The 17,311-nt window shown below is 50.0% G+C and overlaps 10 protein-coding genes across 10 annotated transcripts; 5 read left to right on the top strand and 5 right to left on the bottom strand.

Annotated features, from left to right (window-relative positions):
- Positions 1-326: 326 nt before the first annotated feature.
- On the bottom strand, positions 327-841 carry N7473_011020 (DUF2423 domain-containing protein; the record flags this gene model as incomplete). The annotated part of the gene is made up of 3 exons (XM_057156959.1): positions 327-475; positions 550-591; positions 658-841. 3 exons carry the CDS (start codon positions 839-841, stop codon positions 327-329), a joined length of 375 nt encoding a protein of 124 aa, XP_057005614.1.
- Positions 842-984: 143 nt separating this feature from the next.
- N7473_011019 (uncharacterized protein) lies at positions 985-1,182 on the bottom strand (the record flags this gene model as incomplete). Its single annotated transcript, XM_057156958.1, has 1 exon — positions 985-1,182. The coding sequence occupies one exon, from the start codon at positions 1,180-1,182 to the stop codon at positions 985-987; it is 198 nt and encodes a 65-aa protein (XP_057005613.1).
- A 61-nt stretch (positions 1,183-1,243) lies between these two features.
- On the top strand, positions 1,244-3,286 carry N7473_011018 (uncharacterized protein; the record flags this gene model as incomplete). The annotated part of the gene is made up of 7 exons (XM_057156957.1): positions 1,244-1,391; positions 1,555-1,767; positions 1,821-1,892; positions 1,956-2,272; positions 2,354-2,459; positions 2,520-2,745; positions 2,815-3,286. 7 exons carry the CDS (start codon positions 1,244-1,246, stop codon positions 3,284-3,286), a joined length of 1,554 nt encoding a protein of 517 aa, XP_057005612.1.
- A 531-nt stretch (positions 3,287-3,817) lies between these two features.
- Positions 3,818-5,102, top strand: N7473_011017 (trafficking protein particle complex subunit). Its single transcript, XM_057156956.1, has 4 exons — positions 3,818-4,165; positions 4,330-4,447; positions 4,553-4,642; positions 4,744-5,102. Exons 1-4 carry the CDS (start codon positions 3,942-3,944, stop codon positions 4,873-4,875), a joined length of 564 nt encoding a protein of 187 aa, XP_057005611.1. The 5' UTR covers positions 3,818-3,941; the 3' UTR covers positions 4,876-5,102.
- A 322-nt stretch (positions 5,103-5,424) lies between these two features.
- N7473_011016 (malate dehydrogenase) lies at positions 5,425-7,052 on the bottom strand (the record flags this gene model as incomplete). The annotated part of the gene is made up of 8 exons (XM_057156955.1): positions 6,923-7,052; positions 6,817-6,848; positions 6,632-6,742; positions 6,425-6,512; positions 5,984-6,361; positions 5,826-5,910; positions 5,629-5,773; positions 5,425-5,562 (listed from the first exon to the last, which is right to left on the bottom strand). The coding sequence occupies exons 1-8, from the start codon at positions 6,933-6,935 to the stop codon at positions 5,425-5,427; spliced, it is 990 nt and encodes a 329-aa protein (XP_057005610.1). The 5' UTR covers positions 6,936-7,052.
- A 1,642-nt stretch (positions 7,053-8,694) lies between these two features.
- On the bottom strand, positions 8,695-9,592 carry N7473_011015 (uncharacterized protein; the record flags this gene model as incomplete). Its single annotated transcript, XM_057156954.1, has 5 exons — positions 8,695-8,866; positions 9,022-9,146; positions 9,235-9,258; positions 9,366-9,460; positions 9,541-9,592. 5 exons carry the CDS (start codon positions 9,590-9,592, stop codon positions 8,695-8,697), a joined length of 468 nt encoding a protein of 155 aa, XP_057005609.1.
- Positions 9,593-10,010: 418 nt separating this feature from the next.
- On the top strand, positions 10,011-10,472 carry N7473_011014 (DUF2015 domain-containing protein; the record flags this gene model as incomplete). The annotated part of the gene is made up of 2 exons (XM_057156953.1): positions 10,011-10,065; positions 10,153-10,472. 2 exons carry the CDS (start codon positions 10,011-10,013, stop codon positions 10,470-10,472), a joined length of 375 nt encoding a protein of 124 aa, XP_057005608.1.
- A 489-nt stretch (positions 10,473-10,961) lies between these two features.
- N7473_011013 (U2 snRNP complex subunit HSH49) lies at positions 10,962-12,278 on the bottom strand (the record flags this gene model as incomplete). Its single annotated transcript, XM_057156952.1, has 3 exons — positions 10,962-11,750; positions 11,815-12,190; positions 12,259-12,278. The coding sequence occupies 3 exons, from the start codon at positions 12,276-12,278 to the stop codon at positions 10,962-10,964; spliced, it is 1,185 nt and encodes a 394-aa protein (XP_057005607.1).
- A 1,426-nt stretch (positions 12,279-13,704) lies between these two features.
- Positions 13,705-14,791, top strand: N7473_011012 (putative mitochondrial folate carrier protein Flx1; the record flags this gene model as incomplete). Its single annotated transcript, XM_057156951.1, has 3 exons — positions 13,705-13,822; positions 13,919-14,161; positions 14,217-14,791. The coding sequence occupies 3 exons, from the start codon at positions 13,705-13,707 to the stop codon at positions 14,789-14,791; spliced, it is 936 nt and encodes a 311-aa protein (XP_057005606.1).
- Positions 14,792-16,975: 2,184 nt separating this feature from the next.
- N7473_011011 (uncharacterized protein) lies at positions 16,976-17,264 on the top strand (the record flags this gene model as incomplete). Its single annotated transcript, XM_057156950.1, has 2 exons — positions 16,976-17,017; positions 17,052-17,264. 2 exons carry the CDS (start codon positions 16,976-16,978, stop codon positions 17,262-17,264), a joined length of 255 nt encoding a protein of 84 aa, XP_057005605.1.
- Positions 17,265-17,311: the final 47 nt, after the last annotated feature.

Genomic DNA, 17,311 nt, shown 5'->3' with positions numbered 1-17,311 from the left:
GGTAACATGAAATAAGTCACCCTGGTTGTTGACGAGTTGGCGATACGCGACCACACCGCCTTCACCCGCATTCTACGCCTCTTTGGCTGATCATCGTGGTGGATCGATCTAATCGGTGCCGACCTCTATCAGGTCTGCTATTTCTACATATTCTCATTTTGCAAAGCCAAAACAATGTCGTAGTGTATCTACAGATGCAATTGACTAGAGGTCGTAACAAAGTAAGAAACATATATGCCCAAGGGACTCCCAACGCCACGGATAATTTTGTATCCCCACATCCCACCGCAATATCGTCAAATATTCCTCGTCTCCGACACCAATCCTTACTTCCTCTTAGGGCCACCCTTCTTGTTCTTGGATACAGGCTTCGAGAAGACGATGGAGGGGCGAGTCTTTCGGTTGCGAGGCTGCTTCTGCACCCGCCCGGACTTTGCAGATCGAGTCTTGGTGGACTTGTTGTCGATGTCCATCTCTGTACAACAATTAGATCGCCGCTCATTGAGATATGTATAGAGTTATCAAGAGTCATGAGGGGGGTCAACTTACCCTCGCCGACAGGAGTGGCTTTCTCGGCATCGTTTTGATCGGCTGTAGGAAAAAGAAAAGTTAGCGACGTCGTTTGAAGGGGGTAAAAAGCATTTTGAGCAAACATACCAGTCTCATCCGCCTCGATGTCCATTTCTTTCTTCTTAGGGGCCTCGGGCTTGGGCTGCGAGGCGATTTCCTGCAGCTTTGCAGCCAGTCGCTCAGTGCGGGCATCGACAATGGGGCCGAACACCGTCTTGCGGAGGTTGGCTCTGTTGCGCTTGGAAACGCTTGCGCGGACACTTTTCGCCATTGTGGATAGGATCGCTTGTATATTCCAACGAGGGGAATCTTCTGTAAAATCGGCCCTGAAAAGGAGTGCAGTCGTGTTTTGGGAGGGGAATTGCGACGAGGTCGTCGGCTCGAAACTTTTTTTTATCGCGATAGGCGGGCGTCTTATGTCATCCGCAACGAGGCGCCTTCGGGGAACGGACAACCGCCGCCGAAACAATCCAACTTCACTCCCGGGCGAGTTTCCTCGAGGCTGACGTCCTTTTGCAATCTCAAGCCTGTGTCGCCGTCCAGCGATGTATATGTGTACATCCTTTCGACATCTGGCGTAGCTGCATTGCACTCTGCCTGTGCGATGCCCATATTTGGGGCTCTTTGAGACTACCACACGACCACTCGCACGACTCGCATTCTTGTCTCCGCAATGGCATCCTCCGGCCAGCTGTCGGAGATTCCACATCTCGTGGCTCTCATCAAAACTCTGACAAACGCAAATTTGAAGGACCTTTTACGCAATGAGGGTCTTGCAGTATCCGGCGTCAAAGCATCGCTGCAGCTGCGCATCATTGATTGTTCGTTATCTCTTCGGTTTTCCCTCTCTGCCAGTTCTCTTTTCCTCCAGAGGGTATCTTTATCTACTCTTTGACTTCTCTCCTGGCCTCTGACTGGAAATTTGCGATCTCTGTGTGAATGCGCTTTCTTTGTTACAACTTATTGACCCTCTCGTTGCATTAGATCTCGAGCGCCTTGCAAATTCCGAGGGCAACGGAGCCCGTTACGATGCTCTGAGACGACGTATATACCAGACCGCGATCCCTGGTGCTTCTGCTTTTCAGTCTTCCTCACCCAGCTATCAACTTCCACCCCCACCTACTGCTCAGGCTACACCATCACAACCTCGACCTGCGTCTTTGGGAGGCACCATGGCTCCCCACGCCAGCTCACATAGTTCGTCTATATTACCTCTAAAATATTACCAGCAATGACTAATTGGTCTCCAGGTCACCTCGCTTTCAAGGAAAGCCCGTTCTTCACGATCTTGAATCCTCTGACGAAGGTGATGGAATGCAAAGGTATACACTCAAGCATGCACCCCCTCCCCCAACAGTCGATTCAGTCTGTCTAATATGGAACAGTGCGCGAACAAACGAGGGATAGCGTGGAGCTCAAGGTCACGCTGAGTGTATCGACGGCAACGGATTTGACTACAGACCCTAACCTCCGGGTGATGGTCTACTGTGCGGCCGACTCGGGTCTTAAGCAATACACCAAGTCGGATATCACGTTCCCTCACCAAGTTGAGCTCAAAGCCAATCTTGATGAAGTTAAAGCCAATCTCCGTGGATTGAAGAATAAGCCTGGCACTACTCAGCCGGCAGATGTTACGCCCCATATTCGCAAAAAAGCAAACTACCCAAACACCATCGTGATGACCTATGCCCTGACCACAAAGGTAAGCATCTAATCTCTATGGTATCCCCTTTTTGTTATCTATGTGTCCTTGGAAATGTGCGTTGCTAATAACACGGCGAAGAAATTCTTCGTAATTGCCAATCTTGTTCGACAACATCCCGTTGATGAACTTGTTGCGCAACTCAAATCTCGCAAGATCATCTCGAAGGAACAAGTCATCCGCGAAAGTAAGAACAATAGCTTTCTATTTATTAGGGACTGGACATTCTGACGCATGCCTGTTATAGTGAAAAATCGCGCAGAGGATACCGATATAGTTGCGACATCAAGTATCATGTCGCTCAAGTGCCCGCTCTCAACGCTCAGAATCCAAGTGCCCTGTCGCTCCGTGGTCTGCACGCATAACCAGTGCTTCGATGCATCATCATTTTTGGAGCTGCAAAAGCAGGCTCCCACTTGGACCTGTCCGGTGTGTTCCAAGTCAACGAGCTTCGAGTCGTTGCAGGTTGACCAGTAAGTTCCAACATCCTATGGCCTTGTATACCCAGAACTTGTACACTGACTGTGATTCTTACCATACAGGTACGTTGACGATATCCTTGGATCCACGTCAACAGAGGTGGATTCAGTCGTGGTCGAGCCGGATGGTACATGGTCAGCACCCAGTGATGCAGACGCCGTGAATCTCGGTGGACGAACACCGGCAAGCGATGATGACGATGACGACCTGATTGAGATCCGCGAGCCTGGCACTTCTGCTGTGAAACAAGAACCAATGTCCGCGAATATTATGCTGGAGCGCACTCCAGCCCAGTCGAAGTCCCGAGAGGCATCGACTCCATCTTCCGCGGCTCGGCTATCAAGTAAGAAGCGGCCTGCTGCTCAGGTCATCGATCTTACCGGCAGCGACGACGATGACGACGAATCGCCTGTTCCTCCCGTCAAGCGTCCGGCCTTAAACTTGGGAATTCGTGGGATAGCGACACACGACCCTTACCAACCAGGAGCTAACAGCCCTCTGAACAACCGAGCTTATCCACCTCCACCATACTAGGTTGTTACCATCGTGGGAACTTGATTCACTAGACTCACGTATTTATTTCTTGGTTACCCGCTCTCACCTTTTTCTGGGTTCGGGTTTTTTTACTGTATTGTTCTTATGTCTCTGTCTCTCTGTTGATCCCCCATTCCCCCTTATGCATCTGGCCGTGGTGTTTATGGCGTATCCCTGATTTTCTTGGGATTTTCCATTTGGGTTACTTAGGCAGGTGTGTTCGATGCCAACAATGAAAAGCATCTATATCTGGAAGGAATTGTACGAATTGTTAGTGTTTTGTTGAAATGGTGTCTTTCATGCGTATGGTGGTTTATTGATGTAGTAGGTTGGGCATTCCGGTAGAAAGACCGAAGTATGGTTTATTGTAGCCTTTTATTGATTTCTAAGTATATCAAAATCGTACTCTGTAACTTGTATTCTGTCACTATGTCAGGTATTGCAAGTGGGGAAACCCAAGCTGTTCTCCAACTCTCGGCTTACTACCACTTACTACTGTAGGTAAACCGCCTCCCGAACCCGTCAACTCCCCTCCAATTGCCATCCGTGACAAACCAACTCCACACCTTCAACAACAACCTCACCAACTCCTCCCTCTCCTCCTCCCCTCTAACCCCTCCTCCGATCAAATCCCTTCCCCTCCACTTCACACAAAATGTCCTTCGACGCCTCAGCCTCATTATCCATCTCCGACCCAAACGCCCGCGCCCTGAGCTCCTCATGCTTCGACTTCCTCCTCATTGAACTGGTCCCCATGGCCGAACGTCTTGCCAAAGACCTGGCTACACAAGAGAACCCCGAAGACGAGGAGGTTCGCGAGTCTACATATTTTCGTCTGGAATCGTTGGGATACAGGGTGGGACAGGGTCTTGCTGAGAGGTGTGTGAATAGACATGCCCCCCGCGATGTTCCTGGATGCGCTCGAGGACAAACAGAGTCCTAGAAGATCTCGGCTGTTTTTCCTTTCGTTCTCAAGCCGTCTCTGTGGTATATTAGAGGCATGATGTGCGTACTGGAGTTGACTAACACAACCCAATTAACAGATTCTCCCGAGATCGCCCCCGATTCACCGATAACCTCGACGTGATCAAGTTTCTCTGCAAAGACTTGTGGACAGTCCTCTTCCGAAAACAAATTGATAATTTGAAAACAAACCACCGAGTATGTTATGCGATTCCACCATACAGTCACGCAACCACCGCGACAAGACTCCGGAAATCTCCTGTCTTGGATCAATCGCGATACTAACCCGGTTTGACTGAACAGGGAGTCTACGTGTTAACAGATAGCTCATTCCGACCCTTCGCCCGGATGAGCATGGCTGTACGAACGGAAGCTGTAACGATGGCGCAAGCAGTAAGGACCTCCCTCTCCGAGAGCATTGCCCCCTCTGTACGCAGTACTGTATGTGTTTGTGGATATTCGCAGAAAGCTGACCGCTGTGGATGGAATCTTAGTATCTGTGGTTTCCCTGTGGTATCATCCGAGGCGCTCTCGCCAATCTGGGGATTAATACAACCGTGCAGGCGGAGACGTCTGAGCTTCCAGGGGCAACGTTTCAAATTAAGACGGTGCCGGCTCGGCCTTGAATTGGGAATGGAACCAGGAGTGCCGAAGTCCGGGAGTAACATAATGTTCAGGCAGGCCTGGACAAGACCACAACGTCGCGGATCTGCATCGCTCCATTGGCGACTTTACAATTCTTTTCTGGACTTTCGCCGGCTGGACTGGCAAGAGGTCCGCGAGTGTTAGCCGCAGTCTGCTCCCTCGCCACGATTGAGAGCATCTTCGGCCGTCGGCTACGCAGAAAAAAGAATCCTACAATGGAGGAAGATGCGAGTATAAAGGTCTGAACCAAATAATCTTAATTGTTTATGCGCACGGGTTCGCTATCTGTGGAATACCGTGTCGCTTGACTGAGAAATCCTCCGCGTGTCTCCATTGGTCGTTCATAATCTCATTGCGTCGCGCTTAAAGCCTATCTTTCCGCGAGAAGAATAATTAGCGAGGCTCTGCAATTTCCGAGGCCAAAACGGTGTGGGGGGGCCTGTCGGCGGATATCAAATGCGGTATGGGATTGAATCACCCAATATAAAAAATATAATGGGCCGAGAAACGGAGGACAGGAGAGGAGAGTATTACTTTGAGGAGTTCTTGACAAACTCAACACCCTTTTCGATGTTGCCCTTGAGGCCCTTGATGCAAGCCTCGAGGAGGGTCTTCTCCTGGTCGGTGACACCGCCGAGGATGTTGGTGGCCTTCTCGGCACCGTTGGGCTGTATATACCATGTCAGTAATGTTCTATAGACACAAGAATGAAAGAAATATCAAGATCAACTCACGCCAAGCTCGACGGGGGTAGAGAAGAAGTCAACACCAGTGGCCTTGGCGATCTCGTCACCACCGGGGACACCGGGCAGGTAGACGAAGGTAGGCTCGACAATGCCCTTCTCGCCCTTGGCGGCCTTGATCACAGCCTCGGCGAAGCTATAAGAAGTCAGTAATGCAACTTCCAAATACAGGAAAGGGCGGACTGTACCGGAAACCAGCGAAAGCCATGGACAGAGTGGCGGAACCGGCACCATCCTTGGCCTTGACAACCTCATCACCACCGAACTGAACGCCTGTAATAGAAAGTTAATAGCTGCGATTAAACAAAGAGACTCCATGGGAGGAAACGCAGATGATAGTACGTACGGTTGACAAGAGCGTCGTAGCGATCAGCGGGGATCTTGAAGTCGGGGGAGACCTTGCTGAAGAGGGGAACAATGGTCTCGCCAGAGTGACCGCCGATAACGGGAACGGTAGCCTTGGAGGGGTCGGACAGACCAGAGAACTCCTGGGTGAAGGTCTCGGCGCGAACGACATCGAGAGTGGTGACACCGAACAGGCGCTGGGGGTTGAAGACGCCAGCGGCCTTGAGGACCTCGGCGGCAATGGGGACGGTAGAGTTGACGGGGTTGGAGATGACCAGAGTGAAGGCGTTGGGGCAGAACTCGGCGATACCCTTGGCCAGGTCACGGACAATGCCGGCATTGATCTTGAAGAGGTCGTCACGGGTCATACCGGGCTTACCTAGAATTGAGACTTGTTAGCAATGTACACGCCGGTAGTCTGGGGAAATGGAGGGGTACGAACGGGGAATGCCAGCGGGGATGACAACGATGTCGGCGCCGGTCAGAGCGTTCTTGAGGCCATCATCCTTGGGGAGGTAGCCAGTGATTTTCTAGCTGATGGTCAGCGATGATGACTTTCTCGGTATTGTGAAGTTTTGCCTCGGAATATAAAACAGTCCACGGCAATTGAGTCTGATACAGGACGAGCAGAAAGGGTCTTGTCACGTACGGCAGGGGAGGAGATGTGGGACAGATCGGCAGCAACACCGGGAGTGTTGACGACATCGTAGAGGGCGAGCTCGTCAACCAGAGGCGAGGCCTTCAGGAGGAGAGAGAGGGGCTGTTAAAGAGAAAAGATTAGTTGATGAGCTTTGGTATGGATCTAGCTAGATCTTGTTGGGAGGGGAGGCTCACCTGGCCAATGCCGCCAGAGGCACCAAGAACAACTGCGCGCAATCAGGTTAGTTACCGAGGAAGCTAGCTCGCTGAGAGCAGTATGACCACAATTAATATGACATACCAGCCTTGACCATGATGTGAGATGGTTTGTGAAATGGAAGAGAATTAATGGAAGAGATTGGTGGTAGTGGAACGGAGAAGAGGAGAAGTAAGGAGGGAAGGAGGGGATCGGGTTATTTATTTGAGTTGTTTTCGGAAGAGGAGGAGGAGACGAGGGGCGGTTGGGATTGAGGGGCAACCCCGGAGTTGCCCATCGGGCGGTCCCTCATATTCACAAGCTAAAAACATGAAGAGGTGCTCTCGATGACGAATTGTACAGTACAGCCTAAATTAGTATATATATAACACCCATAGGGCTATATAGCAATAGCTATATAATATTTTTTTTATCATGACTTTCATCTTTCATTATCCTGTTCATAACAACCCGTATCATACACTTGGCATGCCGGAGGTATACCCCTCGGTACTGCTTCATATAGAAGGTGTACTACTTATTACCGACAACTAAATACCTCACTTATCTTCCTACTATTGTTAATACTTTCTGTATCAATCCCTACATTTATCCTTGAAACTCGATGGTCGGCAACTCCCTCACACAATAATAGTCTACGCTAACAAAATCCTAACTGGCGGATGTCGCTTTTTTACTGCATTGGGCTGCCCGGTCTGCAAGTCTCCGTTGGTACAATGCGGAGTACTCTGTCCCTATTACTATTCTCGTACCACATAGAGGACCCTGGGTTCCAAATATGCCTAATAATTACAAGGTCAGATGACTCTAGTGTCTCTTATACATCCAGTGAGGGACCCAATGGAACCGGCTAGAGGAGTGATCAAGCTGGCGTTCATGGATCGAGTATCAGGTAGTCGTGCGAGTAATGCGGTACATGCTGAATTATTACTCTAGTTCATTCTTATGCTAATCTACTATAATCCGTCTTCTACAGTATTCTACCTTGGGTATACCTACTGCTTTCGGACTCATACCATATACCATATTCTCCTTGTAAACTGATTGTCCTATACAAACTTACTTAATAATACCATACCTCCTGTCACATCCTAGCAAGGCAACATTTCCCGGCCCATCTTCCGACATTCTCTCCCTGGCTCTGCCTGTCCAACAATCGCGGTAACTGCCCCATTACAGATCTCGGCTATTGTTCATCAAGCCCGTGATTCTCGGAAACCTGTTGCAGGGTTCCATTCGCCGTCGGGAAAAGGCGGGTTCCCCCAAAGACTCTCAGTTCCACGGCAAACGACATCATTCCTCCCGCTGAACCCTATGGTCCAGGAAGAAGAACAACATATCGCTCCCCACCTCTACACTAATACAAGCTCCACCCAAATCGTCTCTCTCAATCTGGATGACGAGTCCAGATCACTTCCAACCGTCAGGCCCGAGGCTGATTCCTCGACTCGGCCCGACGAATCGGCTGCCGCTGCCCCAGTGAGTATCTCCTACTACACCCGCACCAAAGCTGATGATCCTTTTTCCGTTATCCCCGGACGTTCATCTATACCTCGTCCATCTAGACCTCTGGTCGGTCTTCGCGAGGGGATATTTGTGATTTTGGTTTCTCTTATAGAAATTGGATTTCACTGTTTTCTTTCCAAACCACCGGGGGTCGGGCAGTTTAACACCCCGGGAAGCAAAAAAAAGGTTGTGTAATTGCTAGATTACATGGACAATAACTCCATCGTGGTTTCCAGCACCGGCACGCCCACGGTTTTCTTTCAGATGCCCGAATCCGATCCACCTAAGATGCGCGTTCGCACCCATCGTTTTGAACTCCTTCATCACTCTCTTATCGCAGCAAATTATATTTACTCGGAGGCCTCGGCGGCGGCCTTGCGGGCACCGCGGGGCTTGGAGGCGGGGGTGTCCTTCTTGGGCTTCTGGGAGCGGCGGAGGGCGCTCACACGAGAAACGGCCTCCTCGCGGACATCAGCGCGGTAGCCGTGCTGGGCGGTCTTGCTGGCAACACCCTTGTAGATCCTGTAGTACAAATTCAGGTCAGTACCATGCCTTGTATTGTCTTTCCAAATATTGGAGGAACCATCGTCCAATCCACGCGCATGTCGCAAAGACATGGAGTAGATATGTAAAACGTTTGTTGGCTTGGCGCGCGGGAAATCGAAAGGCTTTCTTACTTGCGGGTGGCGGTCTTGGGGCCGTAGGTAACGGTGACCTGGTTCTGGGCGGGCTGCTGGGGGTTGCTGGGCTTCTTGGTGGTAACGGCGATGGAACCGTCCTCAGTGGCCTGGACACCGACGGCCTGGAGGAGACAGAGATTGGTAAGTAAGGATCTTTGTCGAGTCCATTCCCAATTCAGCGCAATTGAGATAGAGAGTGTGTTTAATTACCTTGTTGTTGGCGAAACCGGCGTACTATCGATTCAAACCCCCTCCGTTAGCTCTCACGTCGCTCAATTACCAGTGGGGGAAATCTCCAAGATAGAGAAATCCACCATTGAGATTCAATTGCACCATCATACCTTCAGGGAGTGCTTGTTGACCAGGTTCAGGGGGTCACGGGAGAACTGGGAGCCACCACCGGTGTTGCGGCGAACCAGATAAGCATTCTGGTTACCTATTGATGCCCACAGCTGTCAGCCACGGGCTCGCAAAATCGCCAATAAATTCGAGGAGGTGGAAAATTTCAAGACGTACGGGTGATCTGCCAGATCAGCTCGTTGGAGATGTTGGTGCGTTGGGCGGACATGGTGACGGATATACTGGATTCGAGAAGAATATGATCGTGAATCGCCTTCTGGATGTGGCCGGGGACGTCTTGTGTGATGGAATTCTCCAACTCGGCGCCTCGCTAAGCAGGCCGCTTTGGGAATAGTGCCCGTCTTCATGCCTGGGTGCCTGATAGATTTTCTTATCTAATCGGAGCTGTGTCTTTGACTGCCTTACTGCCTCAGGCCATCAATACCCCGTCAGAGGCAGCTCCGTTCAGCACGAGTTCGGGCGTCGCGGATGACGACTCCCTTCGGTGCTCCGCCTCCTCTTTCATTGTTGCGCCAACTCTTCCAACGCCTGGCCTTTTCAAACTGCCTGGCTTCGGGAAGCCTCTCCATCGGCCTACCCTCAGGCTCCATCGATTAACCTGATATCATTTGCGCTGTGCCACCATCATGTCCTATTTCCTATTTTATTCTCTTATAATATCCGTCATCATCGCGGGAACAGGTACGTCGCGAATGCCACTATAGCCTTTCTCGCTCCACCATGGGTTCTTCGGATCTACACTGAATGAAAGCTGACCAAGAACTCTAGCACTCTATCTCACTCGGTCACGATGGATCCATCTACTACCAGTCCCTGATTACCTCTACCACCGCCTTCCCTCCAGCTTCACGGCCGACTTGGAGACCGGCTTGAGTTCCTCACAATTCGACATTACGGCTAATGTGGCAGATGGGGATACCCGGGCCGGACTGGATCAAACAGCAAAGCGGGAGATTCAAAAGATCATGAAGGCCCGAAAGGTCAACTTTGATGAGGCCCGCCGGATCTATACCGAGCAACGATTCGCAAGGAATAATATTGGCCCCGATGGTCGACCCCGAGATCCCAAATTTGTCTCATTCTCATGATCTCACTCACAAGCGCATAGCTCTTTCCATCATTCTAGTCTCTCTTTTCCATTTCCTTTTCCTTTCTCCTTCGTCAGTTTACTTTCGGGCTCTGGGGTTCTGTTTTTGCATCTCTGGTGTGCACTTCTCATACCAAATCATGATGACCGCACTAGGTCTACAATACTACTCGCAATGCTTTGTAACTGAATCGTTGCATTACTCTACTTTTTCCAAACACCTCCACGAATGTCTTCCTATCATATCTCATTTGATTGGTCGAAGGGTGGCTTCGCGCCGGGATTAGCTAGAGCAACGGCTGGTGTTAGGACGCCGCTTCCCTGTGTCTGTTCATGTCGGAGGAACCTGCTGGAAGCACCAGGGTCATGTAGTTCTGCAGATCATCTAATGTGATCTGGATTCCAACGTATGGTCAGCCTAGTCGTCACCATCTTGGTCGATGTATGCTGTGTACAAGCGATCCGCTAAAATTAAAGCAGCACTCCGGTTTCAATCGTGACATGTAGCATGCTTCAGCGCCATTGCATCCACAATCATCAATCTTTGTAATGATGGGTTGCATGCTAAATGTCGCATATGCTCACTCAACGACCAGTTCCGTACCCAGGTTGCTGGAAGCCAGGAGGCAACGATGGGGGTGCTCCGGGGGCCGTGGGGGCCACTGCTGGAGGGACAAAGCCAGGAGGGCCAAATCCTGGGGGTGGTGCTCCTCCTTGCGGGGGATAAGGGGGGTTGCTGACCCGCGCCATTGAACCCTGGTGGAAGGAAGGTTTGAGGGCCACCATAGCCGGCTTGAGATGGCGGGGGACGGGCTGGTAGACCGGGAGGGGGAGTTGTGAGTGACGAAGGAGGAGGAGGTCCTGGTCGGCCCTGCTGAGGAGGAGGTACGCTCTGGTAGTTCATCGGCATTGGCATGCCCCTGCCCATAGCGAGGTCGGGCGTCTGCGGACCGGTGCTCACAGGTCTCGAAGCATCACCATTTGGCATAGCGGTGGGGGTAGCAGAAGGACCAGTACCTGCTCCGGGGAATTGACCAGATTGAACCTGCTGTGTTGGTGGGCGAACATTGTGTTTCCGAGCTTGCGCGGCCAGCGTTCTCTCGGCCTCATCACCATGTCGCTCTCCTTTACCATCCTTCTTGTAGGCGTATTGCACAGAAACTTGCTTGTTCATGAGGTATTGACCGTCCATATTGGTGATAGCGGCATCGGATGACTCGAAGTCGGCAAATGAGACGAATCCATAACCCTTGGACAGATTGTTGTCATCCCGAGCAATCTAGAATCAATAGAGTTAGCGCTTTTGTTCAAGCCCCGTTTCTTCCAGACAGGTAGACACTGACCTTAGGCAAATTGACCAAGGTGCCAAAGCGGCTGAACGTGTCGTAGAGGACTTGCTCCGAAACCATAGGATCGAGGTTTCCAACAAAGAGCTCTGCGCCAATTTCCACGGACTTTTGCTTATCTGCGGAGGCCTTGTTCACCCGAATAGGCTTGCCGTAGAGACGAATCCCGTTCATGACCCTTGAGGCATACTCGGCATCCTCCTCACTGATATACTCCACGAACCCATATCCTTGGTGTGACTGTGTGACTCGATCTTTAGGGAGGTGAACGTTCACGATGCGCCCAGCCTGCAGCATGAGCTCCCATACCAGGCTATCGGAAGCCCTCTCGTCCAGGTTACCGATGTAAACCGTGGCCTCTTTATCTTGCTCCCTAATTCCTGGGGTTAGTACGAGCGGTAATGTGATTGGAGGCATGGGATAGTAGGTAGAAGCTCTTACCAGTGTCTTGCGCCAGACATGATGGTGACGGCGCCTGTCGCGGCGAGACGCAAATTCTTATTTCAAACGAGGAGATGCGCAGGACTGAAGTGAGGAATACTCAATTGCGGCTTTGTCTTCAACGTGTCGAGGCCGGGGTAGGAGGAGAGAAAGCTGTGTGTTGGTTGAAAGGGAGGTTCTGGCGGATGGAATTGCGGGCGGCGGTGATCGGTGATCATTGGATTTCCCGACCTCCGAAAACTTTTGAGCCAACTTCTCGCGGCTCCCGCAAGTCCCTTAACCTTCACTTTCCACCTTCCACCTTCAACCCATCCACCCATATCGGATTCTTCACACGACGCTACTATCTTATCGATAGTCATTTCTCTTTTCTTCAGATCTATATACCCTTCCACAACGACTATTCATCATGGTTCAATTCTCCGAGGAGACCAAGGTAAGTCTCCGTTCCGCATCCACGCGATCCTTATTATATAGGCACTAACTCGGTCTCTTCTCTCTTTATAGGAGCGCGTCTCCAAGGTTATCGATATTTCCCGCGTTGCCATCCACTAGTGAGGCCCCCTGCCTGTCCGCATCATCAACCTGCAACCTCTCTCGATGACCATAACCTTCTCACGTACAACTGAACTGACACTTGTGGATTTGATAGTGGTTATCTGCCTCTGATCGTCTACCTTGGTATGTTGAAAGCAGATATTTCCAACAATCTTTCCACGGTGGAATGATGAACTGATTGATGCGCAATGAACAGGGTACTCCTACAGCGAGCCTAAGCCGTCTCTTTTCAAGTAGGTCAAATGTCCAATATCCTTCAGCAGCTCCGATCTAACCACGTCGATCAGGCTGTTCTCGCCTCTCGCATAAGAGTCGTGCTATAGGGTATTCAACCAGTACCAGAATGATAATCGGTCGGCCGCATTGAGGGACCCACTGGAGTTCAATCAAAGTGGCCTCTTTTCTCACGTTTCGCTCGCCCTACAACAAATGCGCCTTTCTTTTATTTCGGCAGCTTTTGGATCATTCCTCGGTAGCTCAATATAAGGGCGAGCTGTACAATCCACAATTGAGTCGATGATATGTATTTTTAAATGGAACATGGGATGTTAATCGGTTTTGATTTTCCATTCTACTCTTGGTATCTATGGGCCACTGCACATGGAGACTTGATCTACCTCGTATGATGATTGTAATCAGCCTTATCTTTTGTAGAGTAGGTAGAGTGTAGCAGCACCCACTTAGTAGTCCACTTTCTCCTCTCCCGTGATCCATGACTCGTGACTCCGAGATAACCAAGGATGACGGCATTCTGCCACGGCTCTCCGATATCGATAACTAGATTATTCCTCCGTTGCCCGCAACTACTAAGATACAACAATCCAGCGTCAACTGTTGCTACCTCTTATCTTAATTCACCAACCTTCTGTGGTCCCTAGCCAAAGGTTCATGACTGGCAAGGATGGGTTGTCTTCATCCGTTGTGGAGACCGTAGCGGGATTCACAGCAGGGGTTGCCTCCACACTCTGTGTACACCCGCTTGACCTGGTGAAGACTCGCCTTCAAGGTACGATAACATGAGTCTCACTTCTGGCTCCCCCTCCCCCTCTATCTCTGATTCAAATATTCTTGGGTCATGAATTAACCCAGTTTGACCCCTCAGTCGATCGATCATCGCCCTCCCGTCTTGGCAGCTCTTTACGCATTATTCGTGAAATCTCCACACATGAGGGCGGTCTTCGTGCCTTCTATCGCGGTCTGGCCCCCAACCTGATCGGGAACTCTACGAGCTGGGCCCTGTACTTCCTCTGCTATGGCAGCCTCAAGGACGCCATCCGCATCTACCGAGGACATGAAGGTTGGATGCTCACATCTTCTGATTATTTTCTTGCATCGAGCGTAGCAGGTCCGTATTTCCAGGCAACAACAACGCCTTCTGATCACTAACCAAGTTCTTCTAGGAGCATTTACATCTATTCTCACAAATCCTATCTGGGTCATAAAAACGCGGATGCTGGCAAGTGGTGCTCAATCACCCGGAGCCTATCCTTCGTTCATGTCTGGTGTGAGGCAAATCTACCACACTGAGGGCATGCGTGGCTTTTATCGTGGCCTGGTTCCCTCGTTGTTTGGTGTCAGCCATGGCGCTTTCCAGTTCATGGCCTACGAGAGGCTGAAGATTTTCCGTTCCCGGGAGATACGTGATGAATCCTCGATGAGGAACTCCGATGCTACGGTGACCAAGAAGCTTGGAAACGTGGACTTCCTGGTCATCTCCGGTTTGTCCAAAGTGTTTGCCGGGTGTGTGACTTATCCATACCAAGTCATCAGATCACGGCTGCAGACCTATAAAGCCCACATAGTATACCGTGGGGCCATGGATGCAATCAGTCAGATCTGGGCACAGGAGGGTATCGCAGGATTTTACAAGGGACTTGGCCCGAATCTGCTTCGAGTTTTGCCAAGTACCTGGGTCACATTTCTTGTTTATGAGAACACTAAGCTCTTCATGCCGAAGCTCGCAGAGGGAGTATAGATTTCAATTCTAGAATAGAATTCCTCTTGATCTCTCAACGCTTTCTCTGTAAGCCCGTCCGTGGCAGTCTCAAGAATTTTCGAGGTAAGAGCCTAACAAATGAGATCAAAAATCCCTCACAGACCATGAAAGATCTATTTCGCCTAGAAAGTGACTCAGTTGGTAGAAAGATAATCGCGAGTCCTTGAACGCTTCTTGCTCTATATGCTTACAGGGATTGGGAACACAAAACCTAGAATAGGAACGAGGTACCTAACTCGTAATGTCGTCTGAACTTTCCACATCATCCGTAAATTTGTTTCGGATTGACCGAAAACAAGAATGCTACCAAAAAAAAGCAACCTTGGACAGTGGCAGTTCAAAAGTCTGAGTCTAGAGACCAGAGAAGCCGCTCAACAGACATGCTTCCACTTCTTGTTTTTCGAGAGGCCTTTCTAAAGGTTATCCAAATATTCTTTCTTGATAGTTGAGGTATCATTTTTCGGTCTATCTTTCAACTCGCGACTGTAAAGGTGATTTTGAAAATCTCTCGGGGTTTCAAACTTATGGAACCTCATTGTACAAGGTCTCCGTCTGGATTAGAACGCCTGGAATCATGCTCCTAATGACTCATGGGTAATATTTACCCACAGCTCGAGGGCGCATCCATAGCAATATCCCCGTCCGTGGCACCGTATAACCTCTCAGACTTCCAGTTACTGAATCCTGGCCACTCCTTGTCGGAGCCGGTTCTAAGCCAAGTGATATGGAAAGCTCCATACTCTGATTCTGATTCGACTGGGTTTCAGCTTCGCTATGGCTCCTGCAATCACTATGTACATAGCTTCCACACATCATCATACATAAGGTTCAGGTTCTTATTTTGAAAGATTATGCTGCAGGTATCTTTTTCTCATTGTGACGTTGTTTAATGTACCATAGACACGGACGAGTGGCCCTTTTCGTCCAAGAGTGCGCTCTATATCGATCATCAATCTTAATTTCTTCTCCCCGCATATTCCAACTCGGATTTTGCAGATTTTGCTTGCTGTTCCTTCCGTGTTCCTAAACAGCACCCACAATCATGGCAGCCTTGTGCAAGTGGCGTTTTTGCTGAGTTTCTACTGATTTCAACGGCAGAATCCCATACCCGGCCACTTTGACTTTTCTTGACAGAGGCGACAGTGATGAGAGAAAATGAGGAAGAGATTCAGGAGGATGTACGTACCATTATCTAAAACTAGACTGACTAGCCATACTGGGGCATGATATACACGTTCGATAAGCTTGTATCTCCCCCAAGCGATCAAAAATGCGGTATGAGAACGCCACAATGCACAAGGCTTGGGGTGTCGGATACATGTAGATGCTGGCACGAGTGGAAGTTTCTGAATTGAGCCCTAATCTTAGTGCCAGGCTTGGGGGTGAGGATTTCCTTCTGGGAATGAACCGCCACGTGCAGGCAAGAAAACCCCAGATCAGCGGAGCCAATCCCCGCCATTTGTTAGCTATTGGTAGAATTAGGCATATCATAGGTCACATATTGGAATGGTCGATTCCAGAAGCAGCATAGTACTTACCAGTTGACATGGACTCAAGGAAGTTGTAACTACATGGTTCCCCCTCCGTAAATTCAATCGCCATTTGTCTGGGCCGAAAGTGGCCTGCTTGAATTCAAATTTCCTTCATGGCCCTTCCTAAGCTTTCTATTGGCTCTAATGGTGAGATATAAAACCTGACACACCCACCGCACAGTTTACATCAGCCTTCCAGATCTATCCTCGCGATAGGTGCACGAGGTTAACATAGTTCACGGCCAACCTGTCCACTTCTGTAGTATGCAAGTGGAATTGATATATGATTGATAATTTTCTAGTTTGAGTAAGGGTAAATACGGGTTCGGTCGGGGAGATGAAGTTAGAAATCTTTGATCTGCAGGGTGATGAGAATGAGGTGGTGAATCTTCTAGATACAGGACAGGTGGGTACCTTGCCGCTACCTAGCGAGCAGCGTCAACTCGTTGTTCAGATTGCTAAGTTTCATTAATTTAGCAATCTTGGGACCGCAATCTCAACGATACAGCCTACAGAGACGATGACGACAGAAAATATATGGATTTGTGGATACCCTTGATTTATCTGTCTGCATATGACTCCCCCTTGCAATATTGAACACTAGTACCAGATCACGTTGCAGCTCCTCACAATGGCCCTTGGATTGACCTACGCTGTGCCAAAGGACAAAGTTGTTAGGCCCGACGTTCTGCATCGTATATGTCTAGCAACGGCGTCGTCTCCCTGCCGTGAAGAACAAGCGCGAGTTTCCAGGTCAGATTCTGGGCGCCATCCATGGCTGTGTTCAAGCCAAACCCTGTCAGCAGCGGACGTGGGTGGGCAGCATCTCCGGCGATAAACAGACGGCCTTCCCTGTATTTCGTGACCAGCCGTCGCTCCAAAGTCCAGTGGGTCACTACCAGCTCTTAAGAAAACTGTGAATACAAGGGGCAAGTTCTTCCGCCGTGAACTTTTGGTCACTCACGGG

Source organism: Penicillium subrubescens, assembly GCF_028828155.1.
Source record: "Penicillium subrubescens strain IBT 31985 chromosome Unknown utg000007l_segment0_segment0, whole genome shotgun sequence".
In the NCBI taxonomy this organism is placed as follows: domain Eukaryota; kingdom Fungi; phylum Ascomycota; class Eurotiomycetes; order Eurotiales; family Aspergillaceae; genus Penicillium; species Penicillium subrubescens.
Note: the sequence above shows the minus strand (reverse complement) of the source record. Positions and strands in the feature narration are given on the sequence as shown.

Coding starts and splice junctions, on each gene's coding strand:
- N7473_011017 (XM_057156956.1), top strand. CDS start 3,942: ATGTCCTTCGACGCCTCAGCCTCATTATCCATCTCCGACCCAAACGCC. Junction 4,448..4,552: donor ATTTGAAAACAAACCACCGA/GTATGTTATGCG, acceptor TTGACTGAACAG/GGAGTCTACGTGTTAACAGA. Junction 4,643..4,743: donor CTGTAACGATGGCGCAAGCA/GTAAGGACCTCC, acceptor ATGGAATCTTAG/TATCTGTGGTTTCCCTGTGG.